At 39.9% G+C, this 26,904-nt stretch overlaps 1 protein-coding gene across 5 annotated transcripts in view; it reads left to right on the top strand.

Moving 5' to 3' along the window:
* Positions 1 to 26,904, top strand: part of VTI1A (vesicle transport through interaction with t-SNAREs 1A) — a 251,260-nt gene that overhangs the window by 209,848 nt on the left and 14,508 nt on the right. The window contains exon 8 of one of the 5 annotated variants that reach the window (XM_052677443.1): positions 2,934 to 3,069. The exons of the other annotated variants lie outside the window; for them this stretch is intronic. Within the exon in view, the coding sequence (XP_052533403.1) occupies positions 2,934 to 3,054 (121 nt within the window). The 3' untranslated portion in view covers positions 3,055 to 3,069. Of the gene's footprint in view, positions 1 to 2,933; positions 3,070 to 26,904 lie in introns of those variants that run through there. 5 annotated transcript variants of the gene reach the window in all.

Raw genomic sequence — 26,904 nt, 5'->3', positions numbered from 1 at the left:
AAATCAGCTACTGTTACGTGGTGCTGTGCACCCACATAACTAAGCTCTGAGCTCTAGGTTTTTATAGCCTTTATTTTTAAACCCTGTAAATGCTGCTGGACTTGACTCTTTCAAATGTTGAACAGATGCAGCAAGATTTTCCTATACCTCCTACCCACTTGTAACTCCAAATAATTAGTAGATGTGTTGCATCTTTCGATAAAGGCTTCTCAGAAAGCTGTTCAGTCACTACGGCCACACAGAATGTGTCATTGTTGCTGCTGCAGGTTTTGAGTTTATTTGTATATTGTGGTACTGTATGCCACATAATAATGAAAAGCTATATGCTCCGGTCTGCTGGTTCACTGCACAGTCTGTGTGATTACAAATTGTTTGAGTAACAGTGGGCTATTGAAACTCTATCCAGATGTGTGTGTTGCTAATTATGGGAATACCCACAAAGGAGGATTATCTCTTTTGTTACCATTTCCAACACATTTTAAAATGGGAAAGTGAAAAGCATGTAGGCAGCTAATAAGAAGTAGCTGTAAATGTTGGAGATGAAGACTTCTCATAATTAATTCCCAGGGAAGAAAAACTCTTGACCTGGCAGAACACATTTTTGGAGTGTAACCAGATGCAGCTTGCACACATGAGATATATCCCAAAGTGGCAGAATCTAAAACAGTCTCAAAACAAAAATGGCATGGCTTCATTCACTGCAGGGAAACTCCGGGTAAAGAGAGGCTACCTGAGGATAGCTGTGATGGGCAGGGGAAGACAGAGTGAGCTGTTGTCAGTTTTCTGGCATACTTATTGAAATAACGTTTATTTAATATAGTATGAGATTTTTGTGTGAAAGAGGGGCATGGGAAAATGTGATTCTTTTTATTTATTTTTATTTTCAAAATTCAAGCAGTTTTCAGTTAATGAGCTGATACACAGTCCAGAAGGGCTTCTTTGGGTGATCATTTCTCAGAGTTGAAGGACTCTGTATGTTTCCAGGCATCATGGGGGGGGGTGGGGGGGGCGGCAGTGTTTTCATGTTGTCTTCTGTGAGTGTCGTCTGCTGGCTTTGGACAAGAGAGAACATCATGGCTAATCATGTAATGACCCCCAGGCTTTGTCCATTCCCTTCATTTCATGAGTTGCCACGAATCACGCAAGAGATGGAATGGAGAAGATAGGAGAAAACACCAGTGGCAGCAGTTTGGTGTGGTATCCAAACTGAGAAAACCCAGAAACAGATGGAAAAAAAGAGTGTTGAATGGCTTAACTACCTGTCTTCTTAGCAGCTTGTACTGAAATAAGTAGTTTAGTAACCTTCACTCAAATGGTTCTTGCAGCTTCTCTAGGAAAGAGGGGATATCCAAAATCGGCTTTAACCCCAATTTGTACACTTTAATTTAAATAAAAATGATGAATTTACTCCAAATGATTAATAGCTAAATGTGGTGACGTGCAGAAACTATGAGGCTGACCTTCAAGGTAAAGGATAACTGCTGTGTTAAGCTGATTACACAGTTCCCCCTGAAAAAGCTGACAAGCACTGAGCATGGTTTTTGTGACTCCTGGTCTTGTAAATGCACTCTTACAAATGATTTGCTTATTCCTCTAAAGTAAGCTTTGTGTTATATGTGACATGTTAAATAAATTCCAAATGGCCTAAGTGAGATCTGGGGTCCAAGCAGTCATGGTCTGTGCTAATAGCCTGGCCTGCCAGGGGATCACAAAGTCTGAAATATTCTGAACTGGAATCTCAAACTTTCAGAGCCCATTTACATCCTCTGACCATCTCACAGGCTTATGAAGCAGGCAAATGGCTTTCCCCCATCCTTCTTGGACTTGTAGGCTGAAATCTGTTTTGTGTCAATGTTTCTTTCTCTCCCCAAAATTAAATGCATCAAAGATACTAAGTCTTATGCACTTGGTGAACTGATGGGCTGCCTATGCAGATACACGCAATATAGAGTGTCCCTATCACAGACAGGGTTTGCAGAGGGCTGTAGTTCCCTGGGTGCATGGTAGGTCTGCCGCATGTAAGATCAGTAATAGAGAACAGAATTTACACAAGGAAATCTTCATCTACTTAAAGAAGAGAAGTGCTAATGCTTAACTTCAAATTATTGATTTGGATCCAGCGTGCACTAAAACCAGTTTTAGAAAACCACTTTGCCCCAGTGTCTGACCTCTGCTTTCCTTAAAGATCTATGGTTAGCACCTCTGACTTGCTCAGCAGAGAAGTGTGCTATAGAATGGTATGGATTTGAATGAAAAATGCCAAACATGCTGCTGCCATGATTTACATCTACTTGGGAAGGCTTACACAATGTCTCCTACTTCTTGTAAGATCCAATGGACCATAAAGTTTCTACATCCCATGGAGATCCCTTACTGCTTATGGTTCTGAGGCCTCCATGTGGAAAGAGCTCTGCTAGTTAGTAGGGCTCTCGATCTCTTGTGTACTCTCTGCTCTGCTTTACATCCCATCCTGTCAAGCTTCAAGCAGTACTTTGTAGTAGCTGGTTCAGGACCAAGTTCAGCCCATGTCCAGCAATGCCCCCTTTGACCCAGTCCTGATTCAGTGCATACTCAATTTCCCTGGAGCTGCAAAACTCAGTAGATCTCCTCCCACCTGCAAATCCCAATCCCCTGAAATTAGGGTGTCTCCCTTCAAAATCACTGGCCAGGTTTTTATTTCTGAAGTTTGTTTCCCTGCTTTGGAAAGGAAAGTACTTTGTCAGCAGGTTAGTGTGCTGCTCCCACTGCAAGGCTGTTTAGCAGCTCCAAACTTGAAACTCAGGACACTCCAATCGTGGTCAACTCCATGACCTGTGGACTCAAAAGTGAGAGGAAATTACAAATGCTGCTACTTGCAGTGATGAATCACGATGGGAATTTTTTTTTCCTCCTTCTGTCTGTGCTTTGTGTAAAGTGGGCTTTTTTTCTTAAAGGATTCAATTGAAACGCTGCCTGTCTCTTGCAGAAGAGTGGTTGCTGAAAAAGAGATCATCTTTGTGTTATGCTGCATGCAGTACAGTAGGTACGCTGGGATGTCTTGTCCTTTCTCTGTGATAAGCACTACACTGAAGTCTACTGTCATTTGTGTCTACGTGTGAATATCTTTCTGTAATGGAATAAGAGCATTTGCAAAAATGGCTACTGAAGTGCCCAGCCAGTAACACTTACTCCAGGAAAGTGACAGGATAAGAGAAGTGGCAGAAACAAAGATAGGAAAAGAGATTTTTGCACTAACAAGTGTGAACTGATAAGTTTGACCTGCATGGGAAATGTAGAGAATCCTTAGTGCACTTGTCAGGCCAAAATTAGCCGTGCCAATTTGTTTTCAGCAACACTGTGATATGAGACCCTCCTCCCCTTCCCCCTTTTTTTTTCCCCCCTTCTCATTTGTGGAAGAAAACTGCTGGCTCACTGCACTCTACTTATCCCTAACAAGCTAATTCATTTAGGCATAGATAACTTCCCTGGGTGTTGAAGGCTGGGGAAGGAATCAAGAGGATCTGTAGAGAAGGATGGGAAGGTGTTTGGTGGGGATTTTATTGGCCACATGGATGTTACATGTATCATCCAAGCTGAGTGCCTAATCACCTCAGACATGTCATCACAACCACAACACGCTCAGCGAGGCAGAAGGGAGGGAAAAAAATTCATATTTCTTCCCCAAGTATGCACAGTTGTCTCATTTTTCATCTTCCTGTGGGGAGGTGCTCTGGCCCATGTCTCTGCTGGGGAATGGCGGCTGTATGGGTCACACAGAGTGAAGTGTGTGTCTTAAGAAGAAAATCCAAAGCAGTGTTTAGCAAGTGAGCTTAGCCCTTTGTTTAGAGAGAGGACAGGAACAGAGACAAGAAGCAGTTTGTGCCTTTTTCATTTTGGAAAAACTAGAAGCTAAGGAGGCAGTAACCAAAAGATTGCTGAGGCTCCAATTGCTCTTTATTACCTAATTCTTCCTTGTGGGGAAAGGGAAGTAAAGATTATTTATGTGGTACTGGCTAACATAGGATGGTTGTCTGGGTATGTACAGAAAGAAAGAGAAATGCCAGCATTTAGGTAGGAATTACAGGGTTTGGATTGTGAAAGGACAATGGTAGTATCACTGAGTTGTCTCTTCTGCCAGATGAAGATGCTTAGGAGTAAATCAGTTGAGGGTAATGGAGAAGAAAGTGAAACTGTTCTCTGAGTTGATGAAAGTGGGCATGGTGGTGATGGGTTGACAATTGGACTAGATGATCTTAGTGGTCCTTTTTGAACCTCAATGATTCCGTGATGCTATGAAAGAATGGGAGCTCTCAATACTGAGTGGAAGATAATGGAGATGAAGAATTAGAAATGGTGACTGCAAGGATGTCCCAAGAAGTGAGCCTTTTACCAGCATAAAATCCAGTGAAATGGTCAGCAGCAGGAGCTGGGTGAATCAGACACCCTGCTTTGAGTGAGAGCAGGAGGGAGCAGAGGAAGCAGACGAGTCACTGGAGAGGATGAGACTCAACAGACAGTAGTGATTGCATTAGGCATATGCAAAAGAGTGAAGAGTAGAGGGAGTTCATATTATGTTATCAGAATTATATTCCACCGGGAGTAAGAAAATGAGATTCAAGGGATTGGTTGTTAAGTTAGGATTTCCTCACATCGTTTTAACAGATCCCGCATCATTAATTCAAATCTGGTTCCATTTAAATGGATCTTAACAAATTTCAAAGCAGGATTTGGATCCTACTGCCACATTAGGTACAATGGTGTGATCCTAGTACAGAAGGGAACTTCTCTATGCTGACCTATGGTTCTTGCTTTTTCTGGGATGTCTCTAAAAAACCATCTTTTCCTTCCAGAAGAATTTTCCTCACTAAGATTTTTGCCTCTGTTTGGCTGGTTATATTTGTATTCCTTGTATATTCCTTGTATTCCTTTCTTTTTTTTTTTTTTTTTTTTTTTTTTTTTTAAATCTCCTCTGCTTGTTTCTCAATGCATGAGTGAGACATAATGTGCAGGAATATCTGTATCTGCAGCAAGAGAATGTGTGTCATAGCAGCCTTAGAGGAGAGCTCCCCATGTGAGAGATCTCTTGCACATCACCATTTTCCTCCATCTGTGCAACTAGCAGCATATGACTACAGAACTGTACTGAATAGGGTATTGGAAAAATCTGGCAGTAAACACACAAAGCCTGGCTTTGTGTCCAGAAATGGTGTTTCCACACAGTATATCTGATTTCCATAACTGTGCACTCTTCTAAATACCAGCCAAGGTAAACCCATGTAAGCATGTGAAATTCCTTTCTTTTCTCTTCCTTACATCAACCAGTTTGTGTAAACCTCTACAGAAATCTATGACAAACTGACACCTCTTTGACCACAGAGTCGATGTTGATTGTTATTAATTGCTTTAAAATTTACCAAAATAATAATAATAAGGCCATGTCTGTGCTACAGATTTCTATCAGCACAGCTGTTCTGGTCAGACTGACACCTCTCAGTGAGCAAACACTACACATGTAGATGCAATTATACCTAAAAATGGTGCTTGTTTTGCTTGCAGGGATGATTTTACTATACCACTACAAAGAACAGTTTTGCCAGTGTAAGTTTACACCGCCCCAGGAATGCTTTGTCTGTTTACTGTGCTGGTATTCCTTTATCAGTAAGGCATTTGCAGTGTAGACATGGTCTTATTTGGAGGGCTGGTTTTAATCCTGACACATGCTAAAGTGATTACGCTGCTGATTGAGAACTCAATAGAAGGACTCCAACTGATTTGCTCTGGATCAGGGCCTGAAAGCAGAGGAATTATCTTGTGGTTTGAACACCGGAGTAGGAACTCCTGTACATCCTGGGTTTGTTATTGACTTCATTTATTGCTACCTCTAAAACTGGGAGCGTGAAGGGAATTTGTCTTGCAGAGGTTTTGAGTATTGGTTGTTTCATGTTCCTATTCCAGGGCAAATATTTGCAAATAGGTGTTTGGTTTTTTTGTTTTGTTTTGTTTTTTAAAAAGTCTAACTACTTCTGCAGCTGTTCTAATAGCACAAACTGCTATGGCAGTAAAAGCCCTGCTTCTGGAACAACCTGTATGACTGCTTTGAAGAAGCTCACCTGTTTTAATGAGGCATATCATAGTTTGGGTTACATTGTGCCAACACATTTTTCCATGAGTGTATCCCAGTGCTCTTTCTTGTTTTTTACAGTAGTCATAGACTCTGTTTTAAGGGCTTTAGAGCTGTTGGATGTTAAAGTCCAACAGGCAAGAACTACAACATGGAGACCTGTGTGTAGGGTGTCGGTCTTGAGATCCTGAAAAAGCCTTCTGCAGAAGTAATGTCAGCAAGTCAAAGCTGGGGGGCATTTTTCTTTCTTTGTCTAATGATGCACTGGGCTATAAATTAAGCATGTTTCAGCTGTACATAGGACCCCCACCTGGCCCCAAACATGACAGATCACACCATACAGCAAATACCTACAGGAAGTGGAGTGAATGGAAAATAGCTATTAGTCATCACATTCATTTTTACAAGGAGAGCATCCTTTGAAAAACACACTTGGGAAATGGAAAACTTGAATATAGAGCAGAAGTCTTTTTCTCTCAGAAGCCAAGACTCATTTTTTGTGCAGTTTAATATAGAATTTTTGGACTGCTCTTCACTCTGTAATCTACTATCTGTAGCTTGCTTAGTCTGTGACTCCTCTTATATATAGTCTCTAGACTGTCATCCATTGGCACAGAAGCTGATGTCAAGAGAATTGATTCATATGACAAATTAGTGCATGGAAGGAAAAGGTGGTGGAATTTATTTTTTTCTGGTTGTGTGATGTGCCTGAATGACTGATTCCATAAAGACCCGTCAGAACTCCTCAGAGTGCTTCAGAAATCAGAGCATCTTGATACTGACCAGCTTGATTTCAGGCTATTGAAATTATTACGTTATTCTTTTTCTTGATCTGAGATAGTACTTGGCACTACTGTAGACTATAAGGGAGAAATAAGCTGGGTGAAAATTTTCTTTTTATGCACTGCTACAAGCAAAAAAAAATACTGTTTTTATTGTAACTTTGTCAGGGATTGGTAAAACAGATCACAGATAAGTAAAAACGAATCCATGGTCTGTGCAGCAAAAAAAAAAAAAAAAAGGTAGGTCTCCCTGAGTGTGACCTACAGACCAATGAATTACAAATCAAAAGCACAGTAGAAGCAGTGTTGGGTACAGGTTTCCACCTATGACCAGTTCAGCAGGTTGTAGGGTTCTATTGTCAATGACCCAAGCTTAAAAAGTCAGTTATTTGGGTTTGTTTTTTTTTTTTTGTTTTGTTTTTTTAAACATAGATTAATTTGCAAAACCTGACATGCAGCTGCAGAATCTGACACAGTACAGCTCATAGAAGAATGTTAAGAAAGAATAGTTACTTAAAAAAAACCCTTCTTTTAGATAACTTCTAATTGGTGATGTCCAGCCTGGGAGGATGCTGGTAGAACGAAGACAGAGATGGGAACAAAGAGTTCCTACTGTCTCTTAATGTTTTCAGAGAGTAACAACCTGGACAGGTTTTAGGTCAACTGTTTTTGTAAATACATTTTACAACTTGAGTTTTCTTCTACATTATTTTCAAAAACAAACATCTGTGAGGAAGATGCACGAGCAGCTCGCTGGATTAGTATGCTTTGTTTTATTGTACTTTATATCATTCTGGATAAGACCTTCTGGGCTCTTCTGAGAGAGGGGGGGAAAAAAATGGAGAAAGATAGCTATACACAATGAGAAACGTAGGAACAGGAGTGGAGGAAGGAGAGGAGATGTCAGAGAGAGAGAGAGAGAGAGAGAGTTCCAGGGAATGTTAAGTACACATGTAAGAGTAGAACATATGATCCTTCTTTATTATTGTCCATTCAAAACTACAATGTGTTCCACTTAAACTAGACATGCTAATAAAAGAAGAGTCGTTTATAGTGGACGAATTCCAAAGACCAAAGCTGCCTCCTCATTTAAATTCTGCTCTTTTGTTAGGGCACCCTACTGACATAATTCTCCATTGTTTCTGCCATTATCGCTTGCTTAATGCGGGACATAGTGTCGGGAAATTCCTGTCTGGCACTTACAAGGTGTTTCTAAAAAGGGGAACAAAAGAGTCAAGAGCCCATAGGGAGCAGGAGGAAGCTGCGAGGGGAAGTGGTGGCGGAGGGAGGGAGGAATTTGAGATAGGCAGAGAAGAAGACAGTTATGCCAAGAGAAGGGAAGAGCTAGCTGAGTGCAAGCAGCTCTCAGCTTTCTATCTGCAGTACAGGCGAATCATATGAGACATGAGAAGCAGCTCAAGGCTGGTGGAAATGAGCGATTTCTGAGGATGAGGTGCAGCAGAGTGGTGCTCTAGAGCCCCTCAGTTTGCAGGACACGGCATTGCCCAAGAGGACCTGGGATGGTCCTGCAGGACCTGGAAGAGCTGGTCCCTGAAACCTGGCTCCAGAATGGTCCCACCAGGCATGACTGAGGATTTGAGGTGGCAGGTGAATGAGGATGGAGCTGATGTTGAGGCCACTCCTGCTCCTAGTGTGCTGGGGATGATGGGTGAGATGTCCTAGCTTGCACTAGTCTTAACATAAGGAGATTACTCTCTACAGTCATTTGTTAATAACAATGTCAATTTCTGTCGTATAATTAGAAAATACATCTTGCTTTGCCTCCAAGCACTGCAGCCTTATTGCATTTGCACGTTTTTCATAATATTTCAAGCAAACTGACCAGATAACATTAATGAATGTATTAGATAGGCAGACACTTTTAAGGAAAAATAATAAACATACTTGTATATTAAAAAGTTAATTCAGTCTGGAGCCAAACAGGTAATTTTCCCTTCAGCATTTTTTCACTCAACTAAGACAGGTTGGACTAGGAGTGCAGTCACCCTGTCTACAGCACTTGGCTTGGTTTGCATACCAGGGGCGAATTTTCTTCAGAGACAGACAGCAAGATGATCTGATTGGCCTCGTTCCAGAGCATGCTCACAAAGGCCTCTTTGATAGAGGGTTTCTTGGTAAGCCCTGTACCAAAAGCTGCCTGCCACCCTGCTTTCAAAGACACCCATTTACAGTAATTCAAGGGGGGAGGGGGAAATAAATAAAGAAAAGTGAAATAGGGGGTTGCCACAAGAATAATTGCATTACTGGGCTTGGGAGGGAGGTAGGTTGGAGGGGGGTAGGTTGGGGGTGGGGAGGGGAGTTATTAAGTAAACTGCTGGATGTTGAAGTAGCTGTTTGGCAACAATGCAAGAACATAAGGCATTTGCAATTAAGCTCATTAAAGCTTCATCATTTTGCTTATCAATCTTCTCTGAAAAGGGTGGGGTGAAGCACCATATATTAAAATATGGCTGCTTTTACAGATAAGGAATGATCACTACCTGCTTGACTTTCTGAGCTATGCTGTAGTACCAGGCCTGTGATGGCAGACATGATTAGCTGATTTAACTCCCTCTTGTACATGGGCAAGTGATTAATTGGAGTTTGTTGTTGTTTCCCTGCACTTCATTGCTAAAACACGCAGTCCTGGCAACTGCTACCTTCTTGCATTCACCTGGTTGGTATCCAGATGTGGTATGCTACTTACCCATCATTTTTCTCCCATTTGTTCTTGTAACTTTGGTTTTTGGTAACAGTGTTTATTAAAGTACCCACATCTTGGGATAAGAGGAAGATGTTCTGGTTTATCAGATCCATTTCTTCCTTGATTGATGGAGGATATCTTTTGCCTGGAGCTGATACTATCCTATGCTAATTAAGAGCTATGGATTTCTAGAGAAATAGCTGCAACCTGAAGTTGTGAACACAACCAATCTGAGCTCCTTATAGTTCCTGATCTGTAGCAACCTCAGCATACCTGTCCTGGTCATTAACAGGACACCTCGGGCTGATGGACAGTGAAGTGTCCAAGTGAGCTGGAGGGTCTTCCATGCTGTGGAAAACTTTGCGGTGAGATCAACAGTAGCATTGTCTTCTGCTTTACAGCTGCCTCCCAGGTGCCAACAGTGAGATCTGGGAGGAAATCAGGTCTGTTGTCTTCTAGTGAAGTAAAAGTCAGAATATGTCACCACAGCTTATTGTAGATAACACTGTAGATATGAACCAAGCCTTGCAGCATCTTTTTGTGGGAAGTGAGTCTTCATTTTACAGATGGAAAAATCCTGTCACAGCGGTGCAGAGGGATCCCCAATGAGTGCAATGTGTATCTGGAACAGAGACAGGACTGAACCCAGAAGGACTCATTCTCACAAGTCCAGTTCTTACAATACAGCCTTAAACATGCAGCCTCTGCGTTACCATGTGTTCTTTAGGTTGAAAATAACTACGTTAAGCTCTAAGATTTTCTTGCAAAAATAATCTTTTCTTGTGTTATCTGTATTCAGTAGCAGCTCTCTCTTCCATAGGCAATACTTAGTGGCAGAGAGGTGAGACCTCATTTAGAAGCATCTTTCAGATTTTGAATGACTTTTTTCCATTGTTTTTACAATATATTATCTATATGATGTTTAAAATCCTCTTAAATTTAAAAGAAAGGAAACAAAAGAGGGAAGAAAAAAGAAAAAAAAAAAAAAAGAAGAAGCTGGGGAAATGCTGATATGAAGAGTGGTGTGGAAGGAGTAGCACCACTAATACAAACGTGTAGGTCATGTTGCCGTATGGGAATGGAAACTAGCTTGAACTTTAATTCTTGGTTTGATCAAGGTAGTGTAAAACCAGACCCCAAAGGAGTTCTGATGGAGAAACTGGATTTATATTTTACATATGAGCTGTGGTTGAAGCCAAATGTTCATTCCATTCAAATTGTGTAGGTGGATTACTTTACTTCCAGCATTGAAGTATCATGTTTTTAGCTGCTAATAAACTTAATAAAATCCATTTTTTATTTCCCCTGGTGTACTGTATTCATGAGCATTGATGTGCCAACAGAGCAAATGCTGTCCTGAAAATTCATCTGTCAAGGAACAAGCAAATAGATATGTATGAATATGTTAAGAAATATATGTATTGCTCTTTCATTGGCATTGCTCTTACCAGAATTGCTATTCTACCCTTTTCTCATAGAATTGAGCAAAAACATTGAGACAATATAAGAAATTGTCACATCATCAGCCTAGCAGAGAACTAAGGCACAGACAGGTTGGTTGTTTTTAAGAAAAAAAAAAACTTAATTCCCCAATTAAAAATATCTTCCACACAAGCTCCCTGCTTTGGCTTAGCTCCCAGAATCAGACCTGCCTCTTTATGCTATGTATGATCAATCTGAAGGATTCATTGCCACTGGAATTCACTGAAGCCAAGAAATTACAAAACTCAATGGGTATTAGACATTCATGTAGATAACTACAGTAATGCATGATATTTTTGTTAACACAAACATACAGAGCACAGGAAGGTGATAAAGCCTCATTCTTGAAAGGTTTAAGATAATGCCAAATATTTAGAATTAGGGTGAGACTTCCTTGGGGGGCAGGATGGAGGTACTTTGGTACTTTGTCATATGGTACCATTGAACTTTACATTAAAATTGTCTTAAAAAAGTCTTGTCAATGAATTAGTAACTCTGAGATATATACAGCTATAACTGTATTTCTAATCAGTGAGCGTTTTCTGATGTCCCTTGCTTAGTTAGATGAAATAATCCAATGAGAGTACTTTAGCCCACTGTGTCTGTTTTAAATTGAATTGCTAGCCAGCAAGAGGGGCCAAGTGAACTAAGACATCGGGGAGCATTACCCATTCAGAGAGTTAAATATCTTTCAGACTTGGAGCTACAGAGCTGGGTTCAAGGTATGCTATAGGCTTCCTCTGCAACAAAAGCAAATTCACTTATTTCAGCCCCATCATATCATCTGTGTGCAATGACATGTTACCCCTTCAGAATGTGGCTGTGGCAGGTTCCTGGGGCACAATGAATTAATCACTTCACCTAATGGATTTACTGGGGAGATTGGGAGGAGGGAAATAATCTTTAAAAAGATTTAGGGTAAACAAAGAGTGAAAAAGAGTGGAAAAACAAGCTGCTTTATGGGCATAGGGAGTGGGAACCAGACAAGGAAGGAAAGCAGAGAGGGATAAGAGGCCTCAGGTATAGAGGAAGAAGTAAGTTTTTAGGTAGGAACCAGAGGGGAAAAGCAGAGTTGAGCATATAAACAAAGGATTTAAGAGAAAAAGCAACCTGACTTTTGAAGCTTTTAGTGCACATCTGACCCAAATCATCTGTCCTTTCAGAGTCAGCCCATCACCTCCCTTGTTTAAATTTTATTTTTCCTCCGAGCTCTGTAATCCTTTTTCTAAAGAACTCCTGACTTGGTGGACATTTGTTGTGTTAGTAAATGCCGTTGAAGTCAGCAGACTAGTTAAAACTTGTGCCCTCGCTGCAGCAAGTGGAGTTTGCAATGAATGGGGAGCACGAGCCCAGTCATTCCCCTGCACTGCATGCAGCCTGGAAGGGGCTAAGGGAGGGGGGGAAGGGCCCAGTAGCTTAGTACTGCTTTTCCCACCTCACTGTGGACCTTTACCGGAAGATTCATCGTGGAATCTTTTGGTGGGAACAGCACAGTGTTGTTCTTACCAGTACCCCAAAATTGCCTTTGAAAATTGCTTTTAGAAGTTAATGAAACCCTTGATGATGTCTTCTGCACAAGACACAAACATATCTGTGCACATGCTTGTAAGAAAGGATACCAGTCAACTGAGGGAGTGGAAGGGAGCTGTAAAATAGCAAGGGGTGTTTAAGCCACCATCAGAGGTTGTGTGCTTCTACATCTTCTCTCAATCAGTATTACTTGGAGCAACCCTTTAGTTATTTCAGCAGTGACAGTTTCAGTCCACTTCAGTAGTAAATTTAAAGTGGGAAGGCTGAAGTTGGCCATATTACATTTAGGGCCTATCAGTTCACTTTTGCTACTGTTTTGGTAGGGGGAATGAAAAGATTCCATCTAAAGATTAAAACTATGTGGGAGTAACTACTGGACGTAAACTGATTGGCCCTATTGATGTAGTAGCAGAAAATAAGCACTATCCAACTTTCTGCTAGTATGTGTTTTTTGTTCCCCACTCGAGAAAAGTCAGTTGGCTTCTAAAAGATTTCTCTTTTTAGGTTTTCTTTTTCCCTTTTCCTATTCTGCATCATCTCTGTGATAGATGCTACTTATTCGCCAGAATAATGTTTCATTTGAGAAGAGAACAGGCACAATCAGTTTTTTTGCACATCATTCTTGCTAGTTTTGTGTAGATGTTGTTTGGAGTAGAGTCATCCTCCTGCTGTTCTGAGCTCTGATGAGTGTATGCGCAAAGGAGAAAAAGAGAAAATGCTCTTCAACATGCAGAAGCAGTAAAATCCAGTATCGTTTAACATCCTAAAGTAGAGCTTTAAAATTGAGCTTTTGCATTTACTTCTTTCTCCCTGAAGAGTCTGGTGGCCTAGAGTTAAGTAACTTTCTCTTGAAGTAGTTGAGGGGGTCTTTGCTATCCTGGAAAATGAAAGACTAGAAAATTGCAGTACAAAGCTTGTATTTGCTAAAGTGATCAACCTTAAATGGTGTGCGAGTTATCTCAGAGTATAATCAGCACAGCCAATTTGAATAGAGCTGTCTTCAAAATAGAGATCTGCTAGTAAGATTTGTTTTCATTTAGGTCTTACTTTCAGCAATAGGATTACCCCGAGGTCTATATATCTACAGGCTTTTGTACAAACAAGCAGCTTAAACAAAACTACCATTATTATACTGATTTAGGGAGAGAGAAAAGCCTTGTTCAGTTTATTGAGTTTAGATCACGTGTGTGTGACAAATAAAGCCTTCCTTTAAATGTAAGTTTTGTCCTGTTCAACAAAATAACAGTTTCTTTAGGAAAAAAAAAGTTATAAAGGCCAACATTATTCTTAATGCCAGTTCAGTTTATCACCTCTTAAGTATGAATCTGCTAGGCTAATGAAATACGTGCTGTTTCATCCAGTTGAGCAATAAGACAGCTGATATCATTGTATTTATCACCATTAAGGTGATAATAATCAATTTCTGTCTTGCTATAAAAACTAACCTTATCCTTCCTCTTTCTGTGTTTTACTCTCAGGCCTTATTAAACTCTTTCTGATGCAGCTACAGATAAATTTGTGTTCCGTGTCTCTTCCCACACCAAGGAACTTCCATAGTTGTTACTCATTCTTTCTACCACATCAAGTTTTATTTACTATTTAAAAGTGTCTGGTAAATAAAATAGGATGTGAAAGTTCTGAGCTCAGTTAGCAACTTAAATTCTAATGAGGGGTGGCAAATCATTTATGGTATGGATGCCACAGATCTTACTTCATACAATGGCAAGCAAGGCATGCACATTTTCCTGAGTTCCCATCACTGGAGGTACTGCACCCAGTCACACTGCTGGGTGAGCTCCCCATGCAGCTACAAGTTTCACATTGCTTGGTGGCCAAGGGAACAGAAAGTGAGGTGGGAAAGTGTGATCATACAAAACTCATCTTAAAACTCGTATGTGTGTGCTTTTTAATACATATGCATATTCTGAAGTTGAAACAGGAATAAGATTGGGGAACTGTTTTAAACTGGCACAAAATCAGTTAGTTTAAACTGTTTGTCACATGAATTTAAATGAACTCTTTTCTCCTGTCTTAGTTCAGGCATGTTGGGTCAGATTTATGAGCCCACAGAACTGCTTCTTTCCAGAGTCATTGCCAACAGGTGAAGCTGATAGTGGAGTACATGGATTTCCAGGGGCCTTGGTTAGTGCATCAGTACAGGAAGAACTTTGGCAACGTGGTACCCTGGATCAAAGCAATCATGCCAGGAGTGATCATATTGTCTATAATCACAGGGATATTTTAAAATATTTTAAAAGTTTATGTGTATCTCTAAAATATTAGGCTAGCAAGACTGCATCGTATTTGACCAACTTTGAATCACTGCTTAGAAACATTGCATTTCTTTGTTTGCTGTCGGTGGTTGCAGTTGAAGAGCTGCAATAGGCTTACTAGTGTCACCTAGCTGAATGTGATTTCACCTTCACCACAGAACTCAATTGCAGGTTGCAAGTATTATTTAAATGAAAATTATTTCTTTATAAGAAATCTCACAAAAACATTTCTTTTTCTTCCTGACTGACTTTTTAATATTTATTTTGTATTGTTCTCACTTTTATCTTTAATTTGGGGCTAAATTAGATCTGTCAGTGTCCCTTTAAATTTATTCCACACTAGCTAATTTATTTTAGCCACTTGCATCAGGACAAGCGTAGAATACTTACAGCACAAAAGAGAAAACTTAGATCAATCTCAGTCTGCTGAGAAAATTAATCAATTTGCAAGTTACATCTAGCTTAATTCCATCATTTAAGGCAGGCATTGAGTTTCCTTTCCCATATTACATGGAGACTGGATGGTAAAGCTGTCTCCATTGGTAGAGGACTAATTCACTTGCCCCTGTGCTCTGTATAGAGGTCATTAAGATGCTGCACTTAGAAAGCAGCTGCTTTTTGTGCATGTGCCAGTATCTCATTTTCCACATATGTAACAGATCAAAACATTTAGATTGGGTTGATCCGGTCTATCATGACGAAAGAATTTTGAAGGAACACAAGTAAATAGCAGCCTGTCTTGGAGGGAGGATGCCTTTTCCCTGATCCAGAGAAACTATTGGTGGGCGCCACCCCAATTAAAGCAGGCCAGGCCATACCAGCTTTCCACGGATTCTTTTCCAAAGTCAATTAGCTGCAGAATGTTTGATAAAAAGGAACAAGTCACTGAAAACCCAGTCCCAAGCAATATTATCATTTATTTTCAGCACTAGTGTCATGCTCAAGAGAGTTTCTTTTTGTTAAACCTCTGTAGATCTGCTGGAAAGAAAAACATTTCCTGCTTCTCTTTGGCCTATATGTTCTAGAGCCACATTGTTCAGTGTTATCACCTTAAGAAGCAGTTAAGATTAAAGTGAGATATCACATGTTTGAATTTAGAAAAACAACCAAAGTAGCAGTACAACTTTTAAGGTCCTTCACTAGAAATGTGTTTAAGCATGGGACTGTTTTTCAGAAAACCAAAATCAAATTAAAGTGGATTTTTTCAACTGTTCTCTATTTCCATTTCCATTTCTCATGCTCTAAATCTGCTCCATCACAGGGCTGCCTGCTACTGGTCAAATTCTTAGGGCCAGCCCTCAAGTATATGAAAAAAGAAAGCTGAACAAAGGAAGGGGATGAGTAGTTGGCCACTGCAGTGGTACCCCTTGGGATTGTCACCTGCCAAAATCCAAACGGAGATTTCAGAGGTGATTATTTCAAGAAGTAAAAACAATTACAGAGTAGTCTAGCAGGCAGTATTTTGTAGAATGATGCAATGTACTGGAAGTTTTACCTTGCAGTGGCTGTATGCCTAGGAATTACTGTTCTTATTCATGTACAAGTTATGTACAAGAAAAAAAGTGCTGTTATGAGATTGCTAATGTGGGCAGTTGTTGCAGTTCTTAAAAATAAGACTGTCAAATCAGTACATGAAAAAAGAGTTTCGAGGTCAGATGCAGAATTTGGGCAAGAACTTCAAGAAATTTTGCACTGCTGCATTTATAAACAACTATCCCTTCTTCTGAAGTTCCTCTTCGTATGAGTTTCTTAGAATTGGCTAATGAGATTCACTTTTATCTCAGGATCTTTAATGACTCCCAAAAGACCAGGAACTTAGTTTTACGTTTCGTCAGGAAAGCAGAGCTATTTCCAGCAGTACAGTGCTTCATGAGAACATGGTGGAGCTTGCTGCAAAAACTGACTCAGAAGGAAAAGGGATGCCTGCACTAGATTCAGTATTGTTGCTTTTGGCAGGTCCTATTTGCTCAGTCTCTCCCTTTCATGTATTGACTGATGCTAGCATTGCATTGCTTTGTGTGTTGTGAGCTATCACCCTACTACTAGTAGCGAATGCTAGGATATAAACAAACCATCAGCTGCTTCTCACACATCTCGCCCTCTAGACTTCTAGATATGAACAGAGTTTCCAGTGACACAATTTTGGGTGTTGATATTGGCCTCGTGAAAGAGAAGTTATGTTTTATGCCTTACAGTTGACTATATAGAAAGGGATATTTTAAAACAAAGTTATGAAATATACTTAGAATGCAAAGAAAGGGAGAAAAGAGATTTCAGTAGCAGTGGAGTAACCTTGAAGTTCCTTCAGTGGTGGAATCAGTTGCCTTTGAGGTCTGGTTATAAAATGCAAAGTGTAACTTTTTTTTTCCCCAAAAACAAATCTTAAGTCCTTTTGGGGCAGGGGGATTGAAACAGAAATTGAGGATTTTGTCCACAGAGGAGAGGAACTGAGAGCGATGAAATGAACTTCATCTCTTCCTCTCTGCTGATGGCAAGCAGTACTGAAGTGACCACAGGAGGCCATGTTGTCTGAGGAAAGCTAATCTGATCAGACTGCTATGGTTGTGGTGTCTGTCTTCAGGGTTCTTTGGGCACAGGGGTGAAGGATACCTAAGACCTTATGATCCAGCTGAAGGTGCCTGTGCCATGTCTCCTCACTGCCTTCTCCTCAGGTTAACTGGTTTGGTTGCTGTCACCAAGCCCTCCCCAGGCTGTCAGTAGGAGCAGGCTGGGTTGCACACCTAAGTTAGGTGGTATAGTGAGATGCTTGGTGCACCCACCCAAGTGATGGGCAGGTTAGCAAGTACTGATCTCAATCACGATTGTGTAGAGCAGAGGGGAAAAGCCCCACTCTGCTCTGACTCTCTCACATTGCCTGTGACATCAGTGCTGCCAACACATGAAGCGGATGAATCTCATGTTTCTAGGCTAATAGTAGCTCGTACTGATTGTCTAAGTTTCCATCCCTTCCCAACAAAGCAAAGACTGCCACGACTCAGTCTTCAACATTTGTCTCTGCCTGGAGGTTGTGCACACAATCACACACCTTCCTTGCGCAGCGAGTGTCAAGTGCCAGACCAGCTGGCTGCCTGACCCCGGCTTGTTGCTTCTCATCAAAGCCGTGACCCTCATTAGGAAAGCTGAATGCTCCCAGAAAGTACCACTGGGGCAACAAATCAGTTGAAAGAGCCTATTGATCTGCTACATTTGTTTTCAACGTGCGAAAAGGAGATTCTTTTGTTCTGGGCTGGCACCAAGCTCTTGCTACAGTAGGTTCGGCACATCTTGGGACACTGCGATCAGGAGCCTGAGAGCTGAGTCTGCAGAATATTTGCTTATTACAGGAGGAACTGAAAGAACCTAGAATTCACCAGTGACAACCTCTTACTTGAACAACTGTTTCCTCCTCTTCTATTTGTTTCTGTTTTAATCACTGTATTACAAACAGGATTTAAATCCCCATTGCAGACGCAGGATATGGTAACACAAACGCACAACAATCAACATTTATCAAGTTAAAATGCCTGCACTGTTTACGCTAAGCATTCAGTGTTTGCTGGGTAGGTTCCTTTTTAAATAAAACTTGGAGTAATTAAATGGCTGCTGCAGTAATGTGAGTGCAGATTTTTGCACATCCAATAATCAAAGGGAGGAAAAGGTAATCTGAAGCTGTTATGTTTTTAATTACATTTGATTTGTATTTAAAAGGAAAGCACAAAGGTAATTTTTCTGTTGCTCTACCTGTGACTCCTTAAATCATGGTAAACGTGCATTATGATCTTCTTAAAAGAATAAGAACATTCCTTGTTAATTAATTTATACAGCTGTCAGTACAGCTTTCTATGTTATTCATACTCTAAGTGTTTGACTGCCATAGATTTTCTAGCAGTTCCTGGCAAAGCTCCAGTGAAAGCCTGGGATTTATTAGGCTGACTTGGTGCAAAGTCTATTGATTGTGGCCTCGAGGGTAATAACTAAATAGAGCTGGAGCAACAAGTCAATAACACCATTGTTGCTACAGACTCCATTCACTTGAGGAGTTAGATTGTTTTACAGTGGCAAAGAGTAATCATGAGCAGATCAGCATGTTCAACAGGCTCTGTACCATGTTGATGCTGGAGACTGTTTTAAAGCTTTCAGAGGAATTGCAGGAGAATCAAGGTGGGGTACAGGGATCAAGAACCCTGTAAACTCCTTCATTAGGACTGAAAGGTTTCAACATTAGCTTCATCATCTTGAAACAGAAACAACAACAAAAAAAAGAATCCTGTGCCTGTGTTTGTTCTAACAAGTATTAAAATGCTCTGCTCGGCTGTTCTTAATGGCATGTTTGAAACCTGATTTGAATTTTGAATGGGGGTGTGCATGTAGTGTGTGTGCGTGCATGTACGTATGTGTACTTACACATATGCCTTAGCATTGAATAATATTCTAGACAGCACAAACTTCATCTTGGTGCAATAATATTTCCTGGCAGTGGCTGGAAAGAGGCTCCTCTTGTCTTAAATTCAAAATGCGGAAATGCTTTTGTTTATTGCTTCTCTAATCCTCCCATGTGTTTATTTACTTTCAGAATTCTTTTCTTTTGCAGAAATATATACAAATCTACTAGAGGAGAGATGTTTACTTCCTGAGAGCATTATCGTTTATTTGACAGCCTTTGACAACAACTTGCATTGTATTAAGAGCAGATCATTTTGAAAAGTCAAAATTGTGAGGATAGGAGTTTCAAAACCAGAACTGGTTGATTTTGCACACGTTCTTGTGTCCATCAACAGGAGTTGCCATTAGAGCTCTGCAGAAATACAGAGTAATTACAATAAGCTTAGGAGCAGGACTACTCCCTTGAAACATGAAAGATGGTACAGAAAGTAATAATAAGAACCATGTAATATTAAAAAAGACAGATGTAATTATGCCTTGTAGAATGAACGAAGTAGTGAAGCAACAAGCTTCTGTGTATTCAGCAGTTCCACAGACTCTTCCTTCCCTTGTCTGTTTGTTCTTGGAATTCAAGTTTTCCTTTTTACACATACTGTTTGTAACCACAGATTCTCAAAGCTAATAGCAAGGAGCAAAGTTCTCTTCCTGAAAAGTCAGTCATTGTAAAAGACCAGTATTTCAAATACAAAAATTTCAAGAGAGGGTTTGATTCTTTAACAGGACAGTGACTGATATCTGGAAACAGTCTATTAACAATTTATCTGTCCTTTTTTTTTTTTTTTTTTTTGCTCTTCTCTTGCAGTATTATAATTCCTTCTATTTAAAGCATTGAAAGGGGTGGAACTAGAAAGGAAATCCTGCAACCAAATATTCAACTTAGTATTAGGCTGCCCTTGGCCATGGGCAATCAAGTGAACATTACAGTCAGCATAGCTGGGACAGATCTTTGAGTAGGGAGATACGAGAATGTGGTGAGTGCATTCGATTTTCTTTTTTTCCCATAAGTAAGCAGAGAGCTTGGCAAGTTTGTAGTGCTTGCTTAGAAGCTCACTTAAAACTTTGGGAGGAGTGAATAGAATTTGAATGACTCTCAGGAATCTCTTTCTTTTTAGGCCTCAGCCATGGACTCCCATGGAAATAAATGTATCAGATTAGGAACTATCAGTATTCTGTCAGGATATTTTAATGAGAGGTCAGTAAATACCATGTATCTGGAAGTAAAACAGCAAAAGCTGGGCCTCTTCTTTATGACTTCCCCACAGTCATCAGAGTGACTTTCTGACAGATGCTTTCACTTTGTATCTACTCTGCTTAGGTTCAACTCTGTGATCGAAGCAGTTTTTGGCAGATCAAGCCAGCTTAAAACTTAATTAGCTGAGGCATAGGAAGTAAATACGTAAAAGAGGTTTTGCTGAAGTCTTAACACTTGTTCATTAAAAAGAATAACACTGATTTTCCTGTCTGATGGCAGTGTGAAATGCTGTATCTACAGTGATCAGATATGTATCACAAGCACTGCTTGTGCCCTGCTTCCTGTATTTCAATTAGAAGAAAGAAAGGCAAAAGGAAACATTCTTCCCAAAATGTGCAAGTTGACATTTCTTTCGAGTAACATTCTTCCAGTATGAACTGTAGATTCACAGAAATTACAGACCAAGCAGTTGAAGTATTCTCTCCCCTTCCTCCCTTCTCCCCTCCTTTTTTAAACTGTCTTCATCAATCAAAATCAACATAAATGAATAATGGAGGTAGATAAAATGTGAAGAGACAATAGCAGCCTTGTTTAGAATTGGCAGCCATAAATCCATTGTATCCAGAGAGTCTGCACGAAGTAAATATCTGCTCTTGCTGACCGCCATTTAGCCTATGATTTGGAATACCATTTAAGCAAGTGCTGATGTCTCATTGAAGCTTCAGCCCTTTATTGCTGGCTTTACTTTAGAGGACTAGTGCTGTGATGAGGCAGGGGAACTCAGAAGGTGAAGCTTTGGAGTGACACAGGAGTTTCCTTTCTCCTCATTTGTTAACTTGGGATGACAGAAATAGAAATGGTGTTTTCATGAGCAGGTCAAAGGCTTTTCTGCAATCAGCAAGAAAACAAGAATGTTGGTGGATAAGGAGTGACAGAACACATCATTTAAAATCATTAAAATTTGGGACTAGCTGAGGTTTTCTCTGTATACAAGAAGGGAAAGCATGTGTTTATTGGCTTTGCAGAGGCATGCACAGGACTGCAGAAGCCCAACAGAAAGGAAAGGCAAAGGATTATGTACCTAGATCTCAGAGTGCATGATTTATGGTGTGGCTTCTGAGTCCTGACATTTTGATTTAGTTATGATAGACCTGAAGTCTTATGAACTGTTCTTGTAGGAATTTGACAAGACCCTCTAGGGCTCGGTTGCTCTATCTACCATTTTGAAATGCCAGGTCTTACGTGGAAACTTTTCCTTCCTTTCTTCCCACTATAAAGGTCCTTCCAATTTTGGGTGACTTTTGGAAGCAAGCTTGAGAACAAGCTCCAATAAGACTTGTAAGCTCAAGTCGACAAGTTCAGGAGGTTTGAGGTTGCCTGTTTTTCTGTTTGGATTTGAGTGTAGTTTGTTTTGTACAGCATGCCAGACAAGGATCACTTGTTAAGGTCTCATTAGCACCAACAGTGTTCCAGCTGTATTAGAATCTGTGAACATATCCACCTCAACTGTGTTTCTGTGCCTTTTATGATTTTCGTTTTCTCCAAATTAAAAAAAATATATATATATATACAGACAGATATAACCACATGTAACCAAATCCCTCACAGAAAAGATTGATGACCTTTCTGATGGTAGTAGGGAATGATCTTTAAAATCAAAATCTGAGTGAGTAGATGTGCAGCAGCACAGCATCTCTCTGTAAGGTGGCTTGAAGGTGCCACTTCTGTTGTGAAAACAGTTTATTTAGTAGTTAGTGCATTGACTTTTCTGTCTTTGTACTTCTGAAAGATGATCCCTTGCAAACGATGAACCCTTAGCCTTAATGAAGTACTGATCCCTCTTTAAAGTTTACTTAATTGAAGCTTAGAATGAAAAAAATATAGAGTAGTATTTTAAGAGTGACTGTGTAGCACCTTTCCAAGTTTGCATGCCTGTCAACGGGATGTCATCCTGTAAGTGTGAATGAATGGCTCTATTTCCACTTTGAGTTTCCATTCCTAGGCAAAAATAGCACCAAATATACGACCAGAATAGATACCTTTTTTTTTTTTTTTTCTAACCTTATAAATCACGTAGCAGTAAAAAGTAAACTAAGATTATTTCTCCATTAAAAATGTTCCATGTGTCCAGCACCATGTAAAAACTATTAAAAGAAGAACCTGCTTAAAATGACTGAGTAAACTCACGAGAAATAATTTATATTCTTTTCTAACAGAGCATGCTGTACTTTGTAAGGATACCAATTATATTTAGCATTCCTTGAGGCTTCTATTGTTAGGCTTTTTTTTTTTTTTCCACTACCAGCATGAAGTGCTGGAGCTTTAAGCATCCTGTCATGATGCTGATGTTTTGTCGAAGAAAAGATGTGTTCCTCAGCTGTTGCAATTACTTCAGCATTTGTGCCTTTTCAGATGACACTTGGCCAACTTTTTAAAATTGCATAATTCCCGCATATGTGGTGATGAGGGCTGAGATTTTTAAGGGCCATGATGTGTCTAATTCACGGCACGGGCTGGCTAACTACCTCCAAATATCTGACTCTTGGATCTGATTCATTTATCCTAAAAGTCTCAAAGTCCTGATTATTTAATGCATTACTTCACGTAGGATTTGGGCTTTTTGTTTGTTTGTTTGTTTGTTTTTCAATTTTGCCAACATAACTAATTTATTAAGAATTAACAGAATGTTGTGATGGTGTGCATTAGAGTTCAACCTAAGGTAGAAAGCAGTAACCAGGATTGCAAACAATCGTTTGATTTGGAGAATTCCAAAATAGCCCTAAATTTGATTAACTGTCTCAGTACGTGTTTAATCATCTAAATCCTTTGTAAACTATTTGTAAATGCACTCTTGACGTAAAGCATGGCTACTTTGTCTGTATTTTCTGAAACACGACAACTCCACTGAGGAAATGGAGCAGTATTTCTGCATTCTCGTCAATATAACTTAGAGGGTGAATTTGGTTTTTGGGGTTTTAATTGAGGAGAGTGAAGTACTTCCATTTTCTGAATTGCCTTCTGCTAATTTCTTGTACAGAGGTAGTATAGTATATAAAAAATGTTATTTGGGAAAAAAAAAAGAGGAAAATTTGAAGATTTCTGGATGGTTTGAGCTTCAATTCTGTGATTCAAAACTATCAGCATCAACAGTGGGATCTTCTGCCCCCAAAACTACTCACTGCCTGTCTCTAGAGTTCTAGTGTCAGTGTCTTGAAATTGAATTGATCCTGTGCAGAACAGCTCTGCTCTCCCAGTCTCTACTTCTTGCTTTTTTCTTTTTTTGTCCTGGATCAATTCCTTGATCTGATTCATCACATGGACCCACAAGCTGTTGAATCAGCACAGCTGAGGTTGGCATGCTGCAATGTGATGGCAGAAATGAACACCAAGAGGAAATGGGAGCAGAGGGAGGAGGACAGACCTGAGCATGACTCCTAAAATTAGTATTGCTGCTGGATGCTTTGCATCTTAGAAGCATGGTTTTGGCTTGAGTACAAGGCTTGGAGTCAGAACATTTAAACTATAAGCTCCCTTCTAGCCTTTGACACCCTTAATCTTTAGTTTTGCCATCTACTAAGTGGGAATAATGCTATTTAACTCAGTAATGTGAAGACTTACTAATGATTCAACCAATTAGTGCATGAGTAAATAGGAAACACTGCTTGTACACTGCCGCATTTTGCTGAAGTTGCTCTCTCATGGCTTTAAACCACATTTCATTTACAGTAAAATATTTGTTTTCAGCTGTGTTCCTCCTATCACAAAAATGTTGCTAGAGCAAAGACAAGTCCCTGTTTTTGTAACCCAAGTGTCTCTCTCTATTTTTAGTTTTTAAATGTTGGCTGCATCTCTCTGTCTTTCTCTAGCTCTCATTTATTTTTTTTTTATATGAGTATATATTTATAGCTATTGGAATAGCTCTTTGCTATTGGAAGAGAATTTCCTGCAAACAGATCCGTTTCTGCAGAGCTCTGTCCCATGCGTTCCACTGGGAGATTGCTCCAGAACAAATGCCCGTCTGATTGTAGGATCAGTCTTGCAAACTGTAAACTTTATATAGCCTTCAGCACATAGTACATTTGCATGTGCAGGAAGCATTACCAACTGGGCATCTGATACTTGGCGGTGTTGAATCTGAAGATATGAGTGACACGGGCGATGTAGCCCGTGTTGTACTGAGCCATTTCCAATTTGGATAACAACATTCTCAGTTTTCTCTTCAGTTTTAACTCAGGTGGAGTAACTGTCTTCACACCCTCATTCAAAGTGGTGAGTCTTGTAACCGCATGCCATTGAAGAGCTGCTACATTTCACCCAGCAGTAGGGAAAAGTACTTTTTACGTAATAGTCGTGCTCCATGGGTATGGGAACACTTGACCTGTAGCTGGGTTTGGTGCACATGGAGCAAGGAGCACTGATTCAGATCATTTCAAGGACTTCAGCAGAGCTGCCGATGTGCATAAGGGTTGCAGAATCAGGCCCCTGAGGATCCTTAGGAATGAAAGGTATCCTGTAACTGCAAGATATTATTATGATTACTACTCTGGAGAACACAGAGGTATTGAAGTTGGCAAAATAAATTACAGAGTTAAATGTATAAGTAAACCAAGAAGTGACTGATGTTTTTTGCATAGTAATAATCTTCATAATCACTTCATTTGCACAGTTATTTAATTTTAAACTTTAGGCACAGTTTTGAAGCACAACTCAGTGGAGATTTTTGCTGTAAACTATATACTTTAATGAAAGCTAATTGGAGGACAAATTTTAATCTAATTAAAATGTGACTGCATAAAGCAAAAAGGATGAATGAAGCAAAATGCTCTATGGGGCACAGTTTTCAAACAATGACTGTCCTGAATACTAAGTCAAATGAAGCTTTTGTAAAATGATGATCATGAACATTGCCAGCAACAGAACAACCTTGAGAAACTGCTAATGAAAGTTTAGTTTAAAAAGTGGACATTCCAATTGCAACTGTGTGAGGAATTTTTTTAAAGGGAAGTAAAAAGCAACACACACAGAGTATCATCTGAAAACATTACAAGTAAATTAGCCAAAGGTGTACATTCCTTCTAAGTTCTCATGATCAGCAGATGCAAATGTTTGCAGTGTGCCGATGAGTTATGAGCCCTAATGAGATTTCAATGCTGAGCAAACAATAAAAATTTATGCATTGCATAGTTTTAGTGGCCTTTGGCTTCATGGTTAGTGTTACACCCTTTCAACAGCTTTGGTAATATAATATCCAGCTGGCTATGGAGGTAAGGAAAATTTTAGGGGTGAACTGAAATTGTGAGAAATAATGTGATTGATTGCTTTGTCAGAATAATGCATTTTCACGGTATAATTGTCCATAGTAATCCTAACCCGGGTACGGATACATAGGTTCTAGTTCTGTTCGGACACACATTTTGAAGGGTTCAGGTGAAGGATGGCTTTTCCAGCATTTGAGCCAGACCATTTCCTGCGCTAGAAGCGGATCCAGAGGTCTCACAAACAACCCCTCTAACAAGGACATTCCTGTCATAGTCTGGCAAAGGGAAGAATTGAAAAGCTGCACTTTCACCAACAACTGTCATGTGTCACAGTGAAAGAAGCCGAGCACCAACACAAAAAGAATCACACAATAGATATTGAAATAAATGTATGTAACGGCGTGCGGGGTGGGGGTTGAAGCAGGGAATTCAACTGGTGCAGTGTGAGAGTGAGCTCAAACGTATTAAATTTAAAAGACCCATTTGTGGGTTAGGCTTTTATGAATCCAGAACCTTCACCATAATGATTGCCTGCATTACCCTACATAATATTAAAATCTTAGCATGTGATTAATAGCAGATTCTCTGCATACGTGTCACAGCGCACATCTGCAGCAAATCTGCTAGTATATTTCTGCACTAGTTTTACTTTGGGGCCATAAAGTAATTCCTGTTTTGTGAATGAGAATAAACCTATTATGCACTAGGTTAGCTACACCCAGTTTCTTCTCTTTGGGGAAAAAGAACTGCTTATTTGATACGGCATCTCAAATTTCAGTGCTCAGAAGTGAGTTTAAGCCTCTGATAGATTTGCTTGAGCAAGCTGCTGGGAGTTGCCTTTTGCTGTTTCTGAGTTCTGCTTTTTCCAAAACTGTCTGTGCAAAGAGTACTGAGAAACAGCAGTAAACCAGTGGACTTAATTATAAAGTGTTTATTGCCAAATTTGTTAATGAGTCAACATGCAAAAAAGATATATTTATCCCCATTTCCTCTTAAAATAGTAGTAAAAATAACTTCAAAAAATCTTTTTCTTAAGCTGCTCGGTGATGCAGTTTTGCTATTCACAAAAGCCCTTTTTCCCATCCGCAAATAGCTACCTTTCACTTTGCCCCAAGGGAACAGAGCATAGCTCAAATGAAG

This window comes from Tympanuchus pallidicinctus, unplaced genomic scaffold, assembly GCF_026119805.1.
Source record: "Tympanuchus pallidicinctus isolate F22 unplaced genomic scaffold, pur_lepc_1.0 scaffold16, whole genome shotgun sequence".
Lineage (NCBI taxonomy): Eukaryota > Metazoa > Chordata > Aves > Galliformes > Phasianidae > Tympanuchus > Tympanuchus pallidicinctus.
Note: the sequence above shows the minus strand (reverse complement) of the source record. Positions and strands in the feature narration are given on the sequence as shown.